The 21,519-nt window shown below is 38.7% G+C and overlaps 2 protein-coding genes across 2 annotated transcripts in view; one reads left to right on the top strand and one right to left on the bottom strand.

Moving 5' to 3' along the window:
* Positions 1 to 21,519, bottom strand: part of LOC139954245 (U6 snRNA-associated Sm-like protein LSm3) — a 514,674-nt gene that overhangs the window by 315,715 nt on the left and 177,440 nt on the right. The window lies entirely within an intron of this gene.
* Positions 1 to 21,519, top strand: part of LOC139954238 (guanine nucleotide-binding protein-like 3 homolog) — a 112,016-nt gene that overhangs the window by 37,519 nt on the left and 52,978 nt on the right. The window contains exons 4-5 of the mRNA XM_071953956.1: positions 3,141 to 3,257; positions 19,009 to 19,237. Of these exons, the coding sequence (XP_071810057.1) occupies positions 3,141 to 3,257; positions 19,009 to 19,237 (346 nt within the window). The remainder of the gene's footprint in view (positions 1 to 3,140; positions 3,258 to 19,008; positions 19,238 to 21,519) is intronic.

The following is a 21,519-nucleotide window of genomic DNA, read 5'->3' as shown; positions in this document are numbered from 1 at the left end:
CTACAGGTGTGTCCAGCTTTTGGGTCTTGACTGTAGATCTGTGGCCATAGAAACGCCTCTTGAGTGTAGTTCTTGTTTCACCGGTATATTGAACACCACAGACTCTGCAAGATATGAGATAAATGAGATTACTACATGTATACTGAAAAAGTGGGAGTGCAACCTTAACATTTTCTGCTCTGATAATGAGATCCCTGAGACTTGGTGGGCGTCTGTAGGCAACTATGGGTTCTTCCTGCACAGCACGTTGAAGTCGATCTGATGTGTGAAGAATATGATGGTTAGAACTGGTTATTTTACGAATGGGAGGAAGTGAGGGGTGGAAATTGACAACAAATGGAACTTTCCCCGTAGGACTCTGTTGTTTCTTGGGTCCTTTGGAAAGTACTAGACTCCCTAGAACGAGCCTTGACTTTCTGGATAGCGCGAAGAACTGCTAGAGAGCTATGACCCTTGGAAACAAGGTGTTTCTTAAGTTCCTGTGGTGAATAAAATCCGAATCATTAGAACAGATTCAACGGAGTCTGAGGGCCTGACTGTAGGCTATGCTGGTTTTGCAGTGTCGGGGGTGTTAGCTAGTGGAATGTAGGTATTGGTGTCTATCTGTGGGTTTAACAAAGAGATCTGTGATTAAGCCATCATTCGTCTCGAGAACCTTGACATCTAGCCCTGGCGGCCTTACACTTACACTGTACTACAGTGACGTCCTGGATATCAGGGTACATTTCTGGGGCGGAAAATTTTCATAAAATTCATAAATTAAGGGGTTTCCCTTAACTTTTTTTTTCAATCGCCCGCCGGACGAGTCAACCAAAATTCTCCATCGCCTGCAGTTTTTTCCACTAGCCCACATGTATTTATACACAAAACTTTCAAAGCAAAAAAACAAACAAAAACACCACACACAAAAACACACGAAATGGAGGATTTTATATCTGAATTTTTACCTTAAACTATCCCTTTTCCATCAACAACAACTTTAATGACTTCGTGGTTAGGGGTCGGTTGATTTGAACATGTTTTGAACTCAGTTTGCAACAAAATCTTCATGAATCAATGATCAGTCAACAACGCACATCGAGAAATAATTCAATGAACTTTGCCCCGCAACGCCCTCTGTTGGCAAAAGTTGTCCATGTTATTGGAATTTCTATAAGAAAGTACCGTGTGCATTATGCACAACGTTCGGCTTTTATTTACTCCGTTCGTGAATTGTACTGCATTGAAGTCTAGTCAAGAACATCATGAGTATGGAATTATCAACAGCCATCAACGGCCAATCACAGCGTGCAGAGTGTAATTGGTCAGAATGCACTTTGGACGACTGTGTGTGCTGTGTATGTGCTGTGCATACTGCAAAGACCAGTGGGCGACCGTGTACTGTAAGGATACTCGGCACCATGTGGTTTGTGCATCGTGTTTTCAATTGATTGTACATGTTTTCTGATACGAACGACAGCAATTCCGGTCCAGATCACGGCAAAATTAAATCTAGCAAGTATCTAGAATTGTCAAACTTACTAATTTAAAAGCTTCAGTAAAAGTTTTCTGTGGGATTTTGCCACTGAACCCTCATTTATATGTGAAAAGGAATAATTATTTGACTCATTGTGGGTTTTCACTCGCCCGCCGCTATTTTCACTCGCATTTGGCGACCGCTAATTTCGAACCCTCCTTACCTGCAAGAAACCACTAATTTCAACAGATTCACATTCAATGGCAGAATATATTTTTCTGCGGTAGGTTTTGATCGTCATATACTCTTCACAAATCCGTCATTTTCATGAAATAATGCAGCTCCCAACGTTCAAGAATTCCCACTTTTGTTCGTACTCTCACAGTCTGCCGTGTGTGCGAAAGACGCACAACGTGCAAATCGTGCGTTAAGTTTGCGTGTTAACGCTGTGCAGTCAAGATACGGTGACCAAGAATTCATGCGTCTTGCACGCGAATGTATATACCCGTATGCACGGCAACAGACAACACTGAGAAAACGATCAGAACAGAAATTTGTAAACGTTGGGAGCTGCATTATTTCACGAAAATGACGGGTTTGTGAGGAATATATGAGGATTAAAACCCACCGCAGAAAAATATGCCGCCATGGAATGTGAATCTGTTGAATTTAGTGGCTTCTTGCAGGTAAGATTTGAGTTATGAAGCTTTGAAAATTTTCCGCCCTGGAAACGGGCCTTAATAGGTAGGACTCTGTATCTGTGTACAGAGAAAGAGTCCTATATAGGGCTACTTGACATCCAGAAAGTGTGTATCCTTGGTTGAGTATTCGCTCGTGAATTTGATGGTCCTGTGGAAGGAATTTACGTGATTAATGAAAGCTGTAAGGCTTGCTTCATCGCTTGTCCAGATGGTAAAGATGTCATTGATATAGTGCCACTAGACCCAGGGATGGCAAGGGGCTGACGCCAACATGCGCTGTTCAAGATGGCTCATGAAAAGGCACACCATTGATGGTGCCATACATGTGTGCCCATTGCAGTGCCCAGGGGTGGATTTCACAAAGGTAGTCCTAACTTAGGACTAGTCTTAGGCAATGCTAAGAGATGGGACTGGTCCTAAGTTAGGACCAGTAACTCATCCTAACTTAGGACTGGTCCTATCTCTTAGCATTGCCTAGGACTTGTCCTAAGTTAGGACTACCTTTGTGAAATCCACCCCTGTACCTGTAGGAAATTCTTACCCATGAAAGAAAAGTTGTTTTTGGTTAGAACATGTTGCGTGCGGGATACAATGTCAGAAATGGGTGGTGATGTGTGACCACTCTTAGCCAGAGCTGAGGAGCAGGCAGCAATCACTTCATCTTGAGGAATGTTGGTGTAGAGAGAGGACACATCAAAAGTACCGATGATGGCTGTGTTTGATAACATTCGTTGTTTAGCATATTGTTGAAAATTTGTGTTGATCGGTAATGATAATCACAGGGTGACAGGTTTGTTATTGTTATTGCAAATAAACAAACGCAAGTTGCCTGTACCTACATGTACATTTACTGAGTAATGTCTCATTTAAAAACAAACTTGTGGTCTGTGCTCTGTGTGGATTTTCGGTGAACAAAAGTTGCACACCCCATTATTACAAGGTTGTCATGTTGTTTTGTTTTGTTTCTTTAATTGTTCTTCTAGGAAGAAGAAGAGAAAAAAAGGCAAAAAGATAAACGCTTCCAGGAAGTGATGAAACAAAGGAAAATAGGAGACTTGCAAACAAGTGCTGAACGTAGAGCAAAAGCGTTTGAACAAAAGGTGAGATGAATTTTAACATGACAATTTTAATGGACAACTAGAATTAAGTGTAAAAACAACACGAGTTGTTTGGGTACCGTTGGTTCATTGTTGAATTGATGAAGAGTATTGTTCATAGCTCATCAAAATTTAACAAATCAAAATGAAAATGTATATTTTACACATTTAATTTTTGATTTAACCTCAATTGTTTCTACGAGAACTAAAAGTGAATTGCATAAAACAAATGTTCAAAAAAATGGCAAGCTTAAAGTTGCTCATGTTAGGATATTTTTATATTAATAATTTACTTTTGTTAACGGGTTTTTAAACCTGTGACGTCAATTCAAAGTTCCTTTGAGGGGTTGGTAAGTACATATGTGACCCGCTCGATCGTAATTAGGAATATCGAGTAAAGTCTCATTTCATGTAATCTGACACCCAACATAATCATAACAGAAAATTATTGAAAAATATTGGATTTTTTTATTTCTGCACTTTTAGGTTGCCTAAATCTTGATTAAACTTGCTGTGGTCTAACCTTTTCGTCAAAAGATTAATAAAGATGCAAAAACAGATGATTTCTGAGCCATGTTTTTGTCCTAATTATAAAAAAATGTTTGGAAATAAACTCAAGAGCACGGCCAGTTGGGCTGAAAACACAGGCAAAAATTTGATGCACGGCTTGGGTGAAGCCGTGCTGTCTAATAATTTCAGTGAAAATTACTGAACTTCTTTTATTATTTTGTTGTTGTTGAACAGTTTAAAAACAGCAGTGAGTAAAATAGGATTTGATTCACCAGATTTCCTTCTTCTTTTTGAATCAAAATTTCAACGACAAACCATAAAACAATCACTCGAAGTTGCCTCGAAAACGCTGACCACATTGCGACCACACAAAACACAACGCACAAACCACACATTATACAACGCACGTGCAAATTACACAACGCAAGCGAGACACGCAGACTTCGTTTTAACAGTCAGTCGTCGTCATCTACCGTCATCAGCAGGCAGCATGAACTCCCTGCACGCGTGGTATGACAGAGGCGAATTCACACGCGTTTTCGTTCAGATTATTTTAGGTACCAATCTCATCTCCATCGCGCTCTGGATTTTTCTACTATGACGTCATTATCGGTAACTGAGTAACACGCGGCGCAGTGCACCTTTTACCGCATACATTCTGCAGTTGCTTTGTAGATTGGTTCCGCAGTTTTTCCCAACACGACGGTGGCAAACATGACAATCTTTTTTCCTTCTAGAAATTTAAAGGCACATCGTTTGTTCGTTGTAGAGTTTGTTTGAAACATCGAGACTTTTTTTGATTTCAATGTTTGCATCTCTTGGGTGTTAATGCAGTTGACGAAACGATGTTTGTTTTCCGCTCGAAAGGTTCAAAAACTGGTTCATGTTTCTTTTCAAATCTCAAGTCGGTTTTGCTGTATAGACCTCCCAAATTTATTTTTCAATGCATGGTACGTTTTTTTTGCCCAGTGGGAACTACTTAAATGGCACTGTCTTTCGTAACTGTTTGTTCTTTATTCTCTGCAGACTGTTTACAAATTACCTTTGACCCAGTTTCAACAAGTAAACAACCTATAAGACTTAAACGTTATGAAACCTTAACACATACTAAGGAAAATATTAATTACCATGATCAGTCAGTTTAAATTAAGCAAACAATTATGGTACATGTAAATCACTCTTAGCAATTTGATTGGTTGCAAATACTTGTGTGAATCATTATTTTACATTAATTAATTGATTTGTTTAAAATAAATACAAAAACTATTATCAGCTTCTTGATCTTAGGCCTATAGTTCTGAAATCGAATGGACAAGAGTGGATAGAAAATTAACATTAGTAAATGATAACTCTTAATTTCTTCAATACCTCTTCATTTCTTTTAGTCTTTAAGCAAAAATTTGTATCAAGAGTAACACATGCCAAAAAATATTTTGTTGACAGCAAACTTGTACTGCATTATTTGATCGCTTTTGAATTATTTCAGGCTAAATGGGTCCAAGCGCAGCTCCATGGTCCAAGTAACTGCTTTGAACTGGCCTAATATTGACCCAGAAACATTTTATAGAGTTTAATAATGAATAGTGGACGTCGATCACCTTTACAATATCTGTGCTTTAAAGCCTCTCATTTTCGAGTTGAAAACAAAACAAAAATTAAATCAAAATAGTTTACTTGTAACAGAAGTAGGTACCAGAAATGCATCAGAAACGGGTATTCTCAGAAACCACCAGAGAGCACCTACAGTAGCCAGAGTTTCCTAGGCCCTTAACTTAAAGGGGGGGGGGGGGGGGTGAGACAGACTTGGCGCTGCGCGCTCATGTTGTGTGCTACGCACACGTTTCTATTTTTTTTCCATCTATCTAAATGTACATTACATCAACACGTTGGGCGACTGCATTGCTTGTTACAGGGGTTCAAGGAAACCCATTTTGTCACCTGACCTATTTCATTCATCAAAGTTTGCGTCGCCAGATTAGTACGGCTTACCTACATACCGAGCGAGCGTATGTTTACCTATGCAGCGAGGCCGTTACCCGACCCAGTGCTGTTGCCACGTTGAACAAGACTATTTTGGTATAATGTTGTTCTCTAGCGGGAAACAAACAGGTTTTTCTTGGCAGTGCTACGAGTATAGTGTGAATGGATGTTGGAAGTTAGTGTGAAAAGTGAATTAATGCAACTTGACAATGCGTTATTCATAGCGTTATACATAAATTTACCCAAATTTAGTTGTTAAAGGTCAATAATTTGTACATGTGTAGTAATCTAAGATTACAAAATAATGGAGCCGTATGGTCACGGGCACCAGCATTAGAAATAGTACAAACAGCTCGCTTTTGCAAGGTGAGAAGTCTACTGGTTTGTGTTAAGGAACCACCCCAAGTAAGAATGGAATAATTTAAATACGGAAGAACCAAAGAGGTATACAGGGTCAGCAAAATAAACCTAGGAACGAATTTTCTTAGACGGTTAATTATACCAATATTTTTAGCTACTTAAGAGTCCCTGCCTGTAAGAATGTACCAAATTAGGGGGGTGTGTGATTCATGGGTTCGCAGATCTTCTTCCAAAAAATTAGAGTGATACACCATCATACCAAACGAATAAATCAAAAATTTTAGTTTGCTGACGCTTTCGGTTTTTGAGTTACCAGTTATCAAAGTTTCGGCCAAAAAGCCCTCAAGAAACGAATAGTACATTCCCTGTAAACACAAAAACGAGCGCCAAGGTCATCCCAGAAAAAGTAAACCATTTTTTGAAACCTCCAGTTGGGCTCATAACAAAAGTAAAAAAAAAAAAATTGAGATCTCGTTGGCGCGTCATGTTACGCGCACCTGAACCTTTGACGAACAGTGCCCTCGTGCCATTTTCAACGCCTCATAACTCAACGCGCCTATAGGATCCCATGAATTGAACAAGTTCAAATGAAAGAGCTTGCATCACTAAAACAAATTTAAGTGCAAAGTGAGTGGGATCTCGTTGGCGCAGAGAGATAATAGAGGTCAAAGTTCAAATTTTACCAATATATTGCGTTTTCGCACCTCCGTAACTTCGCGCGCCAACAACAAAAAATTGTTTTTATGGCAACTGGGTATTGGAACAGTTTTCATCTAATGACAAATGAAAAAAGAATCTTGGGATCCCTGCAACTTGCATGTCAAAAGATTTTTTGAAAATTTTCTAAAGTATTGTCATTCCACACATTTTGGCCTAAATTGGCACAACATTCACTTTTTTCATCACTGTAAGTATCTGTGCCAACAAGATCCCATCAATGTTTTCTTGTATTTGGTTAAGTTGAGTGTTCTTTAACAGATTTCAATTGAAAAATAATTGGGATCATGTTGGCCCACCAATATAACAAAGGTCAAAGGTCATATGAAACTACACTACTGCCTATTTTGGGCGATTTTGCGTCGTCTAGAAATCCACGCGCCAATATGATCCCATTAAGTTGTCTGCGTTTTATGATTATATAGATTCTCAGCAACACATAAAAAGCAAAAACCAAATGGGATTTGAGTGGCGCTAACAAATATTACAGATCAAAAGTTCACAATACATGCCTATACTTATGCATTGCTGTGGCAACCGAAAGTGAGAAATATCCCCCAATTTAAAAATGTTGGCAAACCATGAAGGGGATAGGTCTCCAAAACGAATTTTGGTCAAGAGATAGACTGGATTTGTTTTTACAAATGGTGTTAGTTTAATGTTGGTTGGCAACTGTTGCCAAGGTCAAAGGTTACAAAGAATATGGGTGTTTTTTATATTTTCTGTCAAGAGCCAACTTCAGAGCCTTTTCAAGATTTTATTTAATGAACAAGGGCTCTTTCCTTTATGTTGGGGAAAACCACTTATAATATCTAGGCACATGTGATTGTCCCAAATTAATTATAGAGCCCTTGTTCATTTGATAAAATGATGACATGGCTTTGAAGTTGGCTCTCCACAGAAAATATTGGTGTTTGTAATACATTTTCTGTCAAGAACCAACTTCGAAGCCCTGTCAACATTTTATCAAATAAGGAAGGGCTCTATAATTAATTTGGGACAACCATATGTGCCTAGATATTATAAGTGGCTGTCCCAAACTAAAATGATAGAGCCCTTGTTCTTTAAATAAAATCTTGAAAAGGCTCTGAAGTTGGCTCTTGACAGAAATATAAAAAACACCCATATTCTTTGTAACTTTTGACCTTGGCAACAGTTACCAACCAACATTAAACTAACACCATTTTTAAAAACAAGTCCAGTCTATATCTTGACCAAAATTCATTTTGGAGACCTATCCCCTTCATGGTTTGCCAACATTTTGAAATTGGGGGATATTTCTCACTTTCGGTTGCCACAGCAATGCATAAGTACAATGTGTATAGGCATGTATTGTGAACATTTGATCTGTAATATTTGTTAGCGCCACTCAAATCCCATTTGGTTTTTGCTTTTTATGTGTTGCTGAGAATCTATATAATCATAAAACGCAGACAACTTAATGGGATCATATTGGCGCGTGGATTTCTAGACGACGCAAAATCGCCCGAAATAGGCAGTAGTGTAGTTTCATATGATCTTTGACCTTAGTTATATTGGTGGGCCAACATGATCCCAATTATTTTTCAATTGAAATCTGTTTAGGAACACTCAACTTAACCAAATACAAGAAAACATTGATGGGATCTTGTTGGCACAGATACTTACAGTGATGAAAAAAGTGAATGTTGTGCCAATTTAGGCCAAAATGTGTGGAATGACAATACTTTTGACATGCAAGTTACAGAGATCCCAAGATTCTTTTTTCATTTGTCATTAGATGAAAACTGTTCCAATACCCAGTTGCCATAAAAACAATTTTTTGTTGTTGGCGCGCGAAGTTACGGAGGTGCGAAAACGCAATATATTGGTAAAATTTGAACTTTGACCTCTATTGTCTCTCTGCGCCAACGAGATCCCACGCACTTTGCACTTAAATTTGTTTTAGGGATGCAAGCTCTTTCATTTGAACTTGTTTAATTCATGGGATCTTATAGGCGCGCTGAGTTATGAGGCGTTGAAAATGGCACGAGGGCACTGTTCGTCAAAGGTTCAGGTGCGCGTAACATGACGCGCCAACGAGATCCCAATTTTTTTTTTTTACTTTTGTTATGAGCCCAACTGGAGGTTTCAAAAAATGTTTTACTTTTGTTGGGATGACCTTGGCGCACATTTTTGTGTTTACAGGGAATGTACTATTCGTTTCTCGAGGGCTTTTAGGCCGAAACTTTGATAACTGGTAACTCAAAAACCGAAAGCGTCAGCAAACTAAAATTTTTGATTTATTCGTTTGGTATGATGATGTATCACTCTATGTTTTTTAGAAGAAGATCTGAGAACCCATGAATCACCACTTGGTACACTCATACAGGCAGGGACTCTTAATTGGTAACGTGTGATTCTTCCAGGATAAATTCTCATCAATTTCTACACCAAGAAATTTGGTATGTGTCACTTGTTTGAGCACTACACCATCCAAAACTAGGGGTACAGATTGAATATATAGACGTTGAGCTTGACAGAATATAATATAATTGGATTTTAGTCAATTAAGACAAAGTTTGTTTGCTTTAAGTCATTTACTTATTTTTGCGGCTTCAATATTTAAAATGTTCACAGCTGCATCAACGCATCTGTGGCTAAGAACTAAACTTGTGTCATCAGCAAAAAGACAAAATGATATAATATCGGATGTGTTACAGATGTCATTAATATAGAGAATGAATAGCAAAGGTCCTAAAACAGAGCCTTGGGGCACTCCATAGACGATATTTTGTTTTGTTGAAATTGTAGAATTATATGAAACAACTTGTGTTCTGTTAGATAAATAACTTTTAAACCACTCCAACGCTATTCCGCGGACTCCATAATGTTCTAATTTATGTAATAAAATGTCAGGGTTAACAGTGTCGAAGGCCTTAGACAGGTTTAGAAACATGCCAATAGAAAAGTTTTTGTCTTCAGAGCCATTAAGCAATTTATTTGTTACAAAAGATGTCGCTAACTCCGTAGAACGCTTTTCTCTGAAACCAAATTGGATTCAGAGAGAAGGTTATGCTTAGATATGAAGCCCATTAGCCTTGTATCATAGATGAGTTTTTCAAAGGTCTTTGAGAATGTCGAAAGAACTGATATCGGTCTATAGTTACCAATGAGTTGCCAATGGTTGTTTGTACATTTTGGTCCTACTGTTGGTCCGACTACGCCGGGGTTAAAAACCAATGTTTTCATTTCGTAAAAAATATTATTTTAATGAGTGTGTGTGAGACGTCGCATTTTTAAATTTTTAATTTTCTGGTGTTTATGTTTTTCAAAACACGTTGTAAAATTAAGCGTCAAGGTCATCGAAAATCCCACATTATTTCGGACAGGAAGGTCGTATGATCTTGATTTTGATTTCGTTTAAAATGTTAAGATTTGCTTGTTTTGATTAGGATGATAAACGCAAAAATTAAATTTACTCGATATTCTTCATTACGACAGAGCGGGTCACATATATGTGCTAAGTAAACTTAGAACTTAGAAGCAATATTTAGTTTGTCACAAGTGCAGCGTTCGACCTTAACGCTGGTCCGCTGGCAAAATGCCAGTAGAAATCGCGGCGGACCAGCTGAAACACCTTGCCAACTCATGTGGTCCGGCTGACCAGTCAAAAATATCGGCAGCGGTACTACAGAACTATGACTATTATTTAAATATTTTTAGGCTCGAATAAAACGTAAAAACATTCACTCAAGGTTTGGATAAAATGTAAAAAAAACCACCCAAAGTGCCACTGAACGCTGGCAAACTTCCCATGATAACGCATACACATGTACACACAGCGCAAAATCCCATCATGCAACGCAAATGCGTGTAGTCTTCGTATTAGTTCACGTGTGCCAAAAAGTGTAAGAAACATTGAACGCGAGAGGGCGTTTCAGAATATTCGATAGCGTGAGAATAGACGCCCTCTTTTGGTGAAAGTACGCGGTAGCTTACAAAACTAGCTTCAATCGCCTTCAAAAGACCACAAAGCAAAACACATTCTGTCAGCAGCAGCATGGTCGTCGTCAACGGAGCAGATTTCCGTGTGGGAAAAAGAGTCTAGCGTGTTTACGAAAAACGAGTGAGACGGTGAGGCTTCATTGAACAAAAATTACAAAGTTAGGATACTCTGGATGAGCAAAAAGGAGTATTTAATTGGGATTAGTATGGTTCTTCCGTCCTGACTTTGCTTAATTTTTTTGTTATTTGGGGCTTGTTTTTTTTTGCGGGCGATCGGTGGGCGATCAAGTTTTGCTCCATGGTTTTATTGGTCAAATATAATGCGCGGTTGCTTGGGTTTTTTTTTTGCGGGTTCAAATTTCAAGAAAGACTTGGGTTCTCGAATGCAACACCTCGATGGTTTAACAAAGGCGCAGTTGTTTTTGCTGCTTTTAAATGAATTTTTTCTTCACGTAACAGACGTCGGCACCGACCATTCCATACACATAATTAAAAAAATACCGTAAAACTCGTATGCTTCTCCATGGATGTTGCAACTATTTTGATGTCTACTTTTTGTCAGGGTTTTTTCTGGACGAAAGTGGGAAGATTTTGGGAACTTCGGTTATCGGTACGATGTTTTATGTTCATGAATACTTATTAAAAGTACAAACAGGCAATGTTTATACATGATAAAGTAACTTAAGCGATCGCACGTAAACCCTCCCCACTGTAGATTTGAAGGCAATACATAAAAAGTTAATATTTTTAACAGTCGGTTTTAAAGTGGTTTTTTTTTGTTAAGTAAAACAATAAAAACAAATTCATACAAATGTTCTTCCTACTTAGGAATACTTCGATGTCCAGTGCTTACAATAAACCGTAGACTAAAAAATTACCTAAATAAAGATCATGTAAAATTTTCCAATTTGCTCTCACAAATAATTTGACCTGTTTTTAAATTAATTTTAATAAGATTTTTGTTATTACTTTTTTTTAAAGAAAAAATACTCTCAAATTAGTGAGCTCCCATACGAACACAATAACTTGGTACACATAAATAAAGTATGGCTTCCAGTGCAGTTAAGTTGACGTTGCAATTCATGTTGAATTTTGAAATAGCGGCGATTAAAAATCGAGCAGTTGGTATACAACAGTATTGTTTTTAGTTAAAAAAAACATATAAAAAAATTGACGGACCAGTCAAAAACCTGGCGGACCAGTGAAAAATCAAGCCAACTGGTCCTGCTGGCCAGTTGAAAAAAAAGTTAAGGGCAACCCCTGAAGTGGACGCTGCTCACAGAAACCAAGTCTCTGCAGCCAAGACCGAGATTCAAACTAAGACTTTGCATTCCAAGACCGAGATCCAAAAACCAAGACTTTGCAGCCAAGACCGAGATTCAAACTAAGAATGTTCAGCCAAGACTGAGATCCAAAACCAAGACTTTGCAGCCAAGACCGAGATTCAAACTAAGAATGTTCAGCCAAGACTGAGATCCAAACCAAGACTTTGCAGCCAAGACCAAGATCCAAACTGAGATCGAAACAAAGCAATGCAGCCAAGACCGAGATTCAAACTAAGACTTTGCATTCCAAGACCGAGATCCAAAACCAAGACTTTGCAGCCAAGACCGAGATTCAAACTAAGAATGTTCAGCCAAGACTGAGATCCAAAACCAAGACTTTGCAGCCAAGACCAAGATCCAAACTGAGATCGAAACCAAAGACGTTGCAGCCAAGACCAAGATCTAAACCAAGACTTTGCATTCCAAGACCGAGACAGAGACAAAGACTGAGACCTAATTAACAAATTTAAACACTTTGTAGGCCTTAAATTAATTTATACACCTCAAGAGATGCCAACATTTCAGTTTAGGCGTAATTTGTGCTATTTATTTATCCAATTGCGACTTTGCGATCCTTGCTTCATTCTTTAAGATTTAATAACAGTTTACAGGCCTCGAACTTCGTGTTCAAAAGGGGCACGGCAATAATTAGAAAGGCACCACTGCATTTTTGTAGAATTTGAGGGGCATCATGGCAAAAACTAAAATTTGCAAAATTTTACAGGACAGGTGACCACTTCTGAAACAGGATCATCAGCTCAGAAACAAAATCTAAGCTTAAAAGACAAACATTTTACACAATCACACATGTGATCAAATTCTATGCGTCTGCATCACAGCAAACACCCCGCAAAAACTTCCCCAAAACAAAATAAGGAAGAAACAAATCTTACGTTATACAGTAAAATTATCTTTCTATCGATCCAAGGTATCGTAATCTGCGTCATTTTGGTAAAATAAAGCCTACACAGTTCCCAGTTTTGGTAAACAAGCTAACAATTCCGAGGAAATGTGCTTCGCAGACCATGCTGTCGGCGGCTATTGAGTGCTTACCCGCGATGACAATGCTGTTGTACGGTTTAAGCGTGCACACCAGCAATGGTGGTTATTGCAATTCGGGGGGACAAGTACAGTCTTTGTTCAAGGCGTTAGTCATATTTAGCGGGTGATGCACTGTGATATTTTGATGCATTGTTCTGAAAAGCTCTCTTGTGTTCAATGTTTCTTGCCTTTATTGTAGAACGCAAAGTAAAAATAACTAGAAATTTAGAGTTTGTTTTAAAACAAACTCTAGGTGTTCGGTTTCCGGGAGTAAAAACCTGGTGTAAAATAATATTCTACCTTGCTTTGCTCTCAAGATTTGTACTCAAGTTTCACCTCAGTCGAACATTGGTTTGGCATACACACAGCTTTGAAAAGTGCACCTTTAAAGCAATACCACCTGACACATGATAACCTCATCAAGCTAAGACTGCACAGATACGTTGCTATTATGAAGGAGATTATTACCAGTTTTGAAACAATTGTCACAAACTCTGACACAAACATCTAGTAAAAGTGTATTTTTAGATGTATATAAGCTGCCGCGAGAGGGCGCACTTGTTTTTGGTGACGTCATCAGTTTTTGTTTTTTTAAAACCAAACCTTTGCCTGACTTGTATGCTGTGATGGTAAAGCAACAAAGGATGTATATTTCAACCTAAACGCCCTTTAATAACGCCCTTTCAAATCATTTTTACAGTCATTTCCGGTTTGAAAAGGTCAAAAGGTCAAGAAAAATTCACCTACATGTCCATTTTTGTTAAGTACGTAAAGCCCTTTCATATGATGTATAGATTGTCAAAATGGCTGATGTGGTTGAGGAAATATGAACTTACGAAAAAATTACGACTTTAGAAGAGACTAACTAACTGAAAGGCAAATGTACCTGACATGTTGAAAACGCCTCGAACGCAGACTAAAACGATCAACACGTGGCGCAGAGCGTGACTATGCTCCTTAATGCACCGCATACATACACGTGGTGACCGCAATGCACCGCATACTTACACGTGGTGACAAAGTACATGTACATGTAATTGTAAAATCTTTACGTGCAATCAATGGGGGAATTTTGTATTTCTTTACACATGAATTTTAGAATTTTCAATTTTGAACCGGAAGACAAGATCAAAAAGGGGTCATGTCTGTGAGGCGTTTACAGAGTTTTTAACGACCTTTCCGATGATGTGTCGATTGTAGGAATCCATCATGTAGATCAAAAGTTATGATTTTATGAAATAAAAAACTTTGAATTTTGAATTTTCATAACTCAAGAATTGATGACGTCATCATGACGTAACTACAGAGATACCAACATACATGATTTGGGCGTAGCAAATACGATTTCGAGCCGTGACTACGACGCTACGATAATACAGGCCTGGAATTACAATTTTTTTAGGGCAAGGCCACTTTGGCCTTGGAGCAGGCCAAATTTTGAAGGGCACCAGGGCCAGTAGAAAGGGCACCAAGGGCAAAACAGTGAAAGTAAAAAAGGCATCAAGGCCAAAAAAAATTGACCAGGGGGACCCCTACGGGTGGTAAACCCAATTAAACAGTTCACATGAATAAGGATATTGATAATCAAATCTCAATAAGGATATTGATAAATCATATCTTATTCATGAGCAAACTGTACCATTTTAATTTTAAAACAATATTTGTATTATTTAAAAATATAAAAATACTAACCCCCCCCCCAAAAAAAAAAATAAAAAAATTCTTACTTGTCCCCAAAAAGAAGTCAAGTTTCTTGCATTTTGCAGCAGAGCTTTCGTACTCATCCCTTTCAGAACGCTTCAAACGCTCTTTTCGCGGCATTATTCTATTATGAAGTTATATCGTTGACCTGAAAAGTTTTTGCAAGCGATAGTAACTAAAAAGGTTTTTTCAGATCACGCGGCGGTGTAACAATGCCACCAGCAGAGGGCGGTCGAAAAACAACAGCGCCCGCTGTCGTTCAATGATTCATTAAATAGACGGGTCCCCTGTGAAAATGGGATGTCGGATGTTCGGGCCAATCGCATGTACATGTGTACTTGTTTGCAACGAATGTCACGATGGGAATAACAAGTTGCGCGACTCGTTGTTTGTACGATGATGACTCTTGACCTGATTGCGTTGGATTATATTTGTTTACACAAGCGAAGTTTCGTTGGACGAAGACTAAAAATGTAAATATTTGGGGGTTTTCATGAAAATGGAGGCACTACGGCCCTTTTGTTTAAAGAAGAAAAAAAGGGCACGACGGCCAAAAGGAAAAAGGGGCACGGCAATTATGGCCGTGAAAAGCGGAAATTTTTGAAGGGCATCACGGCCAGTTGGAAGGGCATCGACGGCCATGGCCGTCGTGGCCGCCGTGTAATTCCAGGCCTGATAATACTCAATAAAACACGCTAAACAAGCCGCCCAATATAATTTTATTAAATCGTACGATACATGCAAACAACGAATGAACTATTAAGTGGAAATAAAAATTAAGAAAAATATCCAAAAAATTATAACAGAAAAGAAAAAACACTTTTAATTTTAGAACTCAGTGTTGAATAATAGCGGCGAATTCACTCGAACACGTGTCTCGACAGAATGATTATTGCGTGCCCCCGCTGGCTGGCCGGATGAGTATTTTTACGCTAGTGCATTGCTGCAAGATCGTACCCATTGATCTCTATTACACCGTGGGGAATGAGGTTGTGTGTGAGCTAACGTGTCACAGTAACCTCATTCCTCATGTATCCACTATTATTGTGCCCACGCTGTCTGTACATGTACTTCATCGAAGCTTGGCACAAAAAGTAAGAAATAATGGCGACAAAAAAGGAGACCTTCTGAACAAAAATACCTTCAACTGAGTGGCCTGTGAGATCTAAGCTAGACAGTTTCCATGTTTTCTTACTAGTAATTGTAGCGCCGATGTCCAGACAATGCCCAAAATACGGACACGTATTTTTTGCCCAAAATCTGGACAGATTTTTTTATTTATTTTTTTTTTCTCTCTCCCAATAGCTTGTTGTTGCATTTCTGACCATTAAAACAAAAACATTTAAGTAAGGCCACCCTTTGTTATGTTTTTTTTTTTAAAACAAAGTCAGAGGATGAGGGATTTTTTTTTTTTTTTTTCCCCAGATTTTTTTTTCACTGGCCATTATAAACATTTGTAGCTGTTCTGGTGGTGCATACAGAGGTAATTGTTATTACACGACAATGCCTGAAAATGAGCTAATTAGCATTGTAGAGAGTAATAGAAAGATCGGTTTAGGGAGCCCAGCCCAAGCCACGCTCGCCCTTAACTTTTGGGAGATGCTACTCTTTTTTAAAGTTCAATGTTGGCATCTCTGTAACTACACATTTTTCTTCTCCTAGTAAATATCTAACTACATAGTGTGAAGTTTCAAGTTCATACGAGTTTGGGAAAGTTGTTTTTGTTAGCGGACAAGGGACGCTGAGGAGAAGAAGAAGAAGAAGAAGAAGAAGAAGTATGAAGAAAAAAAAGAAAGGAACAAAAATAATAGGTGTTCTGGGCCGTTGCCCCGAACACCTAATTATGAGCCTTTATACTGGAAACTATATGACTGTGTGATTTGTATAAACTGTGATCGCGGAGTGGTCGGTCTGTGTTATGCGGAACTTTCTAGTGAATTTTCTAGTGCCCTGTTTATTTTCATAGCGCATATTTCTAAAATAAACCTCCCGGTGTATAAACCGCCTTTTCCCAAAATATAGAAAAAAATATTTAAGTGTCAGCGCATAAACCGCAGTCGCGAGTAAGCTTGGGCGGTCCCTTCGGTTACCCGGTTCTACCCGGTTCCAAATTGAAAACCGGACTTGCGGTTCCACTCTTCTGTGGAACCGGGTACCCGCTTTTGTCGGTTCCGATTTTAAAAGACCGAGTCCCGATTATAAAAGGCTCTGTGGAGCCGATCCTGCGACGAACCGGCTCTAGAAATTCAGGCTTGATGTTGAAAGCGGTGACCGCAGATACAGTGTGCAAAGGCTTCAAGCCGACATGAGTATCAACTATCACATGTGGCTGCATACGCAGTGCACACACATAGGCATCTTCTACAACCACCACATGTATGCATGTACATGTCATGCATATACATGTTCATGTATAGACAGCACGTTGTGATTGGCTGCCGATATATCCATATTCATAAAAGCTTGCCCCATGCACAAAACACACAGTGCTGTATGTATGTATGTATGTATGTATGTATGTATGTATGTATGTACAGGCATGTACAGGCATAGTACACTTGTATGTACAAAGACGACACACTGCATGCACTACGGATGTACTGCACTACGGATGTACTACACTACGGACATACTGCTACGCAACGATCGTACTGCCGGCTAAATCAAAGACTTGTTTAAATGCAGGGAAAATAGGTGCTCGGTGGCACGATGTCTGATCATTGGGGTGGGTATTCTGGTATTTTCTTTAAAAATAGATCGGCTCCAATTGTGTGTGTGTGAGCTCGGAACCGATGTCTGATTAACTTGGTTATTTTCAGGTAAAATAGATCGGCTCAATTGTGTGTGTGTGAGCTCGGGACGGGCGGCTTATGTTTTATATTGAATTGGAACCGGGTATGTCTCAGAACCGAGCTTTTTTTCGGAACCGGAACCGAGCCCCAAATTTCTGGAACCGCCCAAGCTTAGTCGCGAGCGCACAAAGAGTAGAGGGGCCGTGCGAAAGTGGGATCCTACCTTGACGTCAACTCGCCTTTAACTCACTTGGTGCTGTCAACTCGCCGTCAACTCCTCCAATAATACATTTAAAATCCACAAAAGAGGCAAAGAACTGTAAAGTATTAGCTAAAGGAGAGTTTTCATAACTTTTAGGTTACTGTTTGGTTTAAAAATTGAGTTTTTTTTTCTCATTAAAAATTACCTTGAAGCAGCAAAACCGTCGGCTGCCATTTTGCTTTTTTTTTTTATAGAGCTTACACAATATTGACAACAGAGGGCGCCTTTCTGCATATGGATTATTCTAGGCCCAAGATGTCAATGATTGGTACCGCATAGATCTTATGTACTGCGCCCCGTGTTAATTGGTAGCTGACGTCTTGGGTGAAGACTAATTCATACCTGCCATCTGCGTAGTGGTCGAGTTGACGGCTAAAAGGCGGCACAAGGGTGTTGACAGCAAGTTGACGGCGCAAGTAGCAGGACCGAATATAACAAACTCCGACCAGCAGAAATTTATTTATAATTGTTAACATTTTCATTGAAATATTGTGAAAAATAGAGAAAGAACTTTGTTGCAAACTCCTTATTAACGTGTGTTTTTGTTTCTGTTAAAACAATCAAACAAGTTTATTATCCAAATCCCGCGATTATTTGCTTACATCCATGGACCGCTTGTTGAGGGGTGAATTGGCAGCCGAGTTCGACCATCCGACGATCGTTTCAAAGTCTGCTCTAAATGACAAAGAATCTCCAAAAACATGCACCCAGAAGTAAGCAATTTGGCAATGACACTTAGCATGTGTTTTTTCTCTGTGTGGAAGGGCAACCCAACTATATTTGTTTTGCAGCTATCCTCATTTAATGAAAAATCTGTTGGTTTACGAGAAGCTCAGCTGTGAAGCGTCCAAGAGTCCAATATTGATCAGTACGACTGTCATTGTATTTAATGGTAATAGCCTATAGCCACAGTTGAAGCATAGTGATTTTGATGTGGTCTTTTGTTTTATATTTTTCAACCCACAAGTAAAGAAGTGAATTTGCAGTGATTCACACACTCCGGGTACTTCATATTGATGACCGTTGATTTACATGTAAATATTTCTTTAACAAAGTTTAGCAATAATTTTAAATTAAATTTCATTGTATAAACATCACAGCAATCCATATTGGGATCTAAAATCTCATCAGGAAGTCACAGTGCAAGAGATCTGGAAACATCTCGTAAGACATACTACAAGGAGTTCAAGAAGGTGCTTGAGGCATCAGATATAGTCATACAGGTTATAGATGCAAGGGATCCACTAGGCTCACGGTGTCCACAGCTGGAGAAAGCTGTTCTCTCCGCTGGAATCAATAAGAGGATGATTCTTCTTCTTAATAAAATTGGTACGTGCTGTTTCATACTTTGTTCAAAAACCTTTTGAGATAATGTTAAGATAATAATAAGGGAATCAATGTGTGGTGAAGAGGTTTTCAACTAGTGGTTTAAACCCGCCGAGGCCTGGTTCTTGGTAATTATACCGAGACAAAATTGAGGTAAATTATCAAGAACCAGGCCTCGGCGGGTTTAAACCACTAGTTGAAAACCGATTCAACACACTTTGATTCCCATTCATAAATACCTTTTTCGGTCAAAAAACATCAAAACTTTTTGGTCATTTTGGTCAAAAAGTAAAATAAATGCAAAAATTATAATTGTTCAATGATCTATTTCAACACAACACCCCTCCAGCTATGAAATGGTAAGGCCCTCGGGTAAACAACTCCTTATAAGGAGATTGCTGTGCGCGTATCGCGTGATGTGGCACAACTGTTCCAGCTGCTGCTCTCGACCAATAGGAATGAAGAAACTTGTCTTATAAGCACAGGTGCAAGCTCGCGTGTCACGCCCATGTTTCAACACTTTTTACTGGTGTTATATCATCTGTCCAAACACCCCCACATGATGCCATCTTGACCAATCAGAATGGAGAAACTGTTATAGGTATTTATGAATAATATTTGATAATAATATCAACCAACCGCCCACTAATTTGGTGGGGATATTGATGATATTTCTCCATCTGGTGTGGTGGCGCTATGGCCAGGACAGCTTGAATGAGTTTATTGACCATATACTGCTTTTTGACCGAAAGCGAGATCAAGCATTTATTACAAGGTTCTGGTTTATACAAGGTTTTTTGCCGGTTCCGAATGCCCTCTGGGGTTTCAATGCATTAAAATATGGATTATACGAGCACGGTAGTAGCAAGAACATGGTTAAAACAATTTGGGTGACCCATTACAGGCAAAACATTGTTTAAATCCCTTTTATAACGAGAACAATACAAAAACCCAATCAAACAAATACCTACCAGCCTGGAAAGTTGTTATTTGTGGCTTTTGAGAAATTCAAAAGAGGTGGCAAGTGAACGCCATTACTAGCAACAAACACTTGTCTGAAACCAGGAGTCATGAGTCAGCGAACAAGGTTGTTTATTCCAAACTTCTGACAATGGTGGGATTAGGAGGCTTGCATGGTTCAAACAATGGAGCCGATTCCATACTAAGTCAGAAGCCATCAATTAATGAACAATCCTTAGAAAAGATACTGATCCAATGAGTTTTACAAGCGCATTATGCATTTTCAGAAGAAGAAAAAACACCACAACTTACAAGCAAAACTTGTTGCATGATCAATATTTATTGCAAACCGCAATATTTTTTTACCTGGTATCTCGCGTTAGCAATGAACCATCCAACATGACACAGGTGTTTACCAATGGAAATCAAGATTCTATTTTTTTGTGTTAACTGCTAGCTGCGACAAAACGATTATATAAAATGCAACAGCAATATTTTACCTGGTATCTCGCATTAGCAATGAACCATCCATCATTACACTGGTGGTTACCAATGAAAATCCAGCTTTCATTTGTTGACTGCTACGGCTGAAGGTTTTCATGGCATGTTCAAAATTGATTGCAACAGCAATGATGCCATCCAGCATTATACTGGTGGTTAATGATGAAAACCAACAGTATTGACAGTAAACTGCCTGAATGAAGTTTTGCGCATAAAGTTCCCTAAACAAGAACACAAGTTAAAATCTCACACATTTTTTCAATCATGTAAAATATAAATTGATCTTATGAACTTAATTTCAAACTAAACTAACTATATTTACTCTTTCTAGATGTAGGCTTTAAATAAGGGAATCAATGTGTGGTGAAGAGGTTTTCAACTAGTGGTTAAATCCCAACGAGGCCTGGTTAAATTATCAAGAACCAGGCCTCGGCGGGTTTAAACCACTAATTGAAAACCGATTCAACACACTTTGATTCCCATTCATAAATACTTTTTCGGTCAAAAAACATCAACACTTCTGGTAAAAAAAGTATATCCTTATAGGCCCAAGTATATGTAATGGTAAAAGGAGTTTTGGAGATAGATCAGTGAAGATTTAAAAAAAAAAATATTAGACCACCCCAACTTGTCCGTCAACATGACACTCGGCATAATTTTGAAACTGAAGTCAACCAAGGTTTTGGTGTTACTTAAAGGTGTGCGTTTTTGTTTATTCTGCAAGCTCGAAGAGGAGGATGAAATACGGCAGATTCTCTCCACCAGCCACCTGACATACAACTTCAAATAAATTCTGAAGAACAAACCGTCCTTTCGGACGACCA

Source organism: Asterias amurensis, chromosome 2 (genome assembly GCF_032118995.1).
Source record: "Asterias amurensis chromosome 2, ASM3211899v1".
Lineage (NCBI taxonomy): Eukaryota > Metazoa > Echinodermata > Asteroidea > Forcipulatida > Asteriidae > Asterias > Asterias amurensis.
This window is presented reverse-complemented; position numbering and strand designations above follow the sequence as displayed.